At 40.6% G+C, this 2,774-nt stretch overlaps 1 protein-coding gene across 1 annotated transcript; it reads left to right on the forward strand.

Annotated features, from left to right (window-relative positions):
• Positions 1 to 1,239: 1,239 nt before the first annotated feature.
• On the forward strand, positions 1,240 to 1,617 carry LOC140139552 (ATP-dependent DNA helicase pif1-like). The gene has a single exon (XM_072161267.1). It carries the CDS (start codon positions 1,240 to 1,242, stop codon positions 1,615 to 1,617), a length of 378 nt encoding a protein of 125 aa, XP_072017368.1.
• Positions 1,618 to 2,774: the final 1,157 nt, after the last annotated feature.

The following is a 2,774-nucleotide window of genomic DNA, read 5'->3' on the forward strand; positions in this document are numbered from 1 at the left end:
TCAATATGTACTCGATCCATATGCATGCGTTATGTATATTGTATCCTACATTACTAAATCAGAAAGAGAAATGGGTGACTTGCTCAGAAATGCTCAGAAAGAAGCAGCACAAGGAAACAATGATGCCATACAGCAATTACGAAAGCTTGGAAGTATCTACATTCAAAACAGAGAAGTTAGTGTCATGGGAGCAATCTACCTTATCTGCAGTATGCCTTTGCGAAATAGCACACGAAAAGTAATGTTTCTGCAAACTGCGTTAGACGGACAACGGATATCTCTGCCTCTGACACAACTACAAGCAAATGCAGGTAATTCTGAGCAAGTATGGCAGACTACTCAAATTGAAAAATATCTTGATAGACCAAGTACGCCAAAGTACAACAACATGTGCATGGCCACGTTTTACTCAACTCACTATCAAGTGTCGGCCAAATCGGACAATATCAATAGAGACCCAGATGATAACGTAGATGATGAAACCGATGATGACGAAGCGTCTGATCGTCGTGATAAACTAATACAGTTGAACACCCATGGCATCAAGATGAAAGAACGTAAAGGAAAGCCAGCTGTCATTCGTTACCCAAGGGTATCAAAAAAGAAAGACAGTGAGAGGTATCATATGAATATGCTACGTTTGTACCTTCCTCATAGGAGTCCAAATATCAAGCCAGATAGTTTTCCCACCTACGAAAGTTATCATATGACTGGATACACAACTATCAACAATGACAGACTACGAGTTAAAGACGTGGTTGAACAAAACATGTCAGAATTCGAACCGAAAACAGATGAACTAGATGAAGCGTGGGAAGTACTTCAAGAAGTAGAAAATATGGAAGATGCTTGGGCAGGAATTGCTCCACAATCTGAGCAGCAACGTATTGATGATAGATTAAAAGATGTCAGAATCGAAGACTCAGATGATGACTTAGCTGAAATTGAAGTTCCTGAACTTCAACCAGGAAATAGACCTGGCCAACGTGATGCAGGTTTACCAAGGTGTGCTATTGAAACCCGTAATCCAGATATGACTGAAGAACAGGCAGAGACTATGATGCGTCAGCTTAATGATAAACAACGACAGTTATTTAATCATGTTGCTAAATGGTGCGATGAAAAGCCAGAAATCACAGAATAGACCCATTTCATATCTTCCTCACTGGAGGTGCAGGAACTGGAAAATCGCATGTGATCAGATGCATCAGTTACTATGCTCAAAAGAAATTTGCAACAATGACCGAGTCCGCTGATGATGTAACTGTGCTATTAATGTCACATCTTGGAACAGCTGCATATAACATTTCTGGTCAAACCATCTGTACAGCCTTAAAAACAGGTATTAGAATGGCCAAAGATTACAAACCTCTTGGAGAACAAAGTCTCAGCACGCTCCGCACAAAGTATCAACACGTACAGCTTGTAATTATAGATGAAATATCTATGGTTAGTGCTACTCAGCTATCGTACATTCACGGACGATTACAACAAATCAAAGGAACATCATACACTTCCTACTTTGGCAATGTCTCTATCCTGGCAGTAGGAGATTTCTTTCAATTACCACCGATAAGTCCACCCACACCTTTGTGTTTCCACACGAAGAACCCTTGAAAGACTTATGGAATTCACTGTTTGAGAAAGTTGAACTAACTGAAATAATGCGACAGCGGGATGATGCAATATTTGCCCAAATGTTGAACCGACTTCGCGTGCGGAAAAAAAACGAACCACTAGAAGAAGCAGACAAGGAACTCTTACGTTCCCGCATAGTTCATGAGCACATTCGTCAAGCACCTTCTGACGCGTTACACTTGTTTTACCTCAACGTGGATGTTGACAGTCACAATGAAACAAAGTTAGCTTCACTAAACACGGAAACATTTACTATCAAAGCAGAAGACGTTGACCAAAAGGGTGGCAGAGTGATCAAAGTCCACGAAACACCACATGACACATCACGTCGAAAAGACGACACATCACTTGTACCTTATCTGAAGTTAGCAGTAGGTGCTAGAACTATGCTAATAGCTAACATTGATGTTCCCGATGGTCTTTGTAATGGAGTATCTGGTACCATTAAAGGAATTGAATTCGGTAACTCCAAGAACATGCCACAGGCTGTCTATGTCAGGTTTGACAGTGACAAAATTGGAAGGAAGGCTCGATCATCACAAGTTATACCACCTGAGTATGTATCGTGTGTCGCTATAATGCCACGCAAGGAAACATTTCAATTGAAAGGAAGAAACTTCACTACCACAAGAGAACAGATGCCATTGAAACTTGCTTGGGCTGTTACTGTTCACAAAGTCCAGGGACTGACAACTGAACAAGCTGTGATTTCTATGAAATGTTTCAAAGAATCAATGGCATACGTTGCACTTAGTCGAGTGACAACTTTAGAGGGAATGCATTTAACCAACTGTGATTTTTCCCGGATCTATTGCAATCCAGATGTAGCACGATATGTTGCAGAGATGCCTACTTGTGATCTATCCAATGCCAATCCTATGCTACCCATCGATCAGAATAAGTATTTCATAATTGCTCATCATAATATACAGAGCTTACGTCGACACATCGAAGACATGAAGAGCAATACAGAAATTAGGAAAGCACATGTTATTTGTTTATCAGAAACATGGTTGACAGACAATAGTAGCCTAGACTCTCTTGCAATAGAAGGCTACTCTTTAGAAGCAATACATTCTACTCGAGGCAGAGGTGTGGCAATGTACATTCAAAATGGTGTCAACTACACAGTAGTG

Source organism: Amphiura filiformis, chromosome 2 (genome assembly GCF_039555335.1).
Source record: "Amphiura filiformis chromosome 2, Afil_fr2py, whole genome shotgun sequence".
NCBI classification, from domain to species: domain Eukaryota; kingdom Metazoa; phylum Echinodermata; class Ophiuroidea; order Amphilepidida; family Amphiuridae; genus Amphiura; species Amphiura filiformis.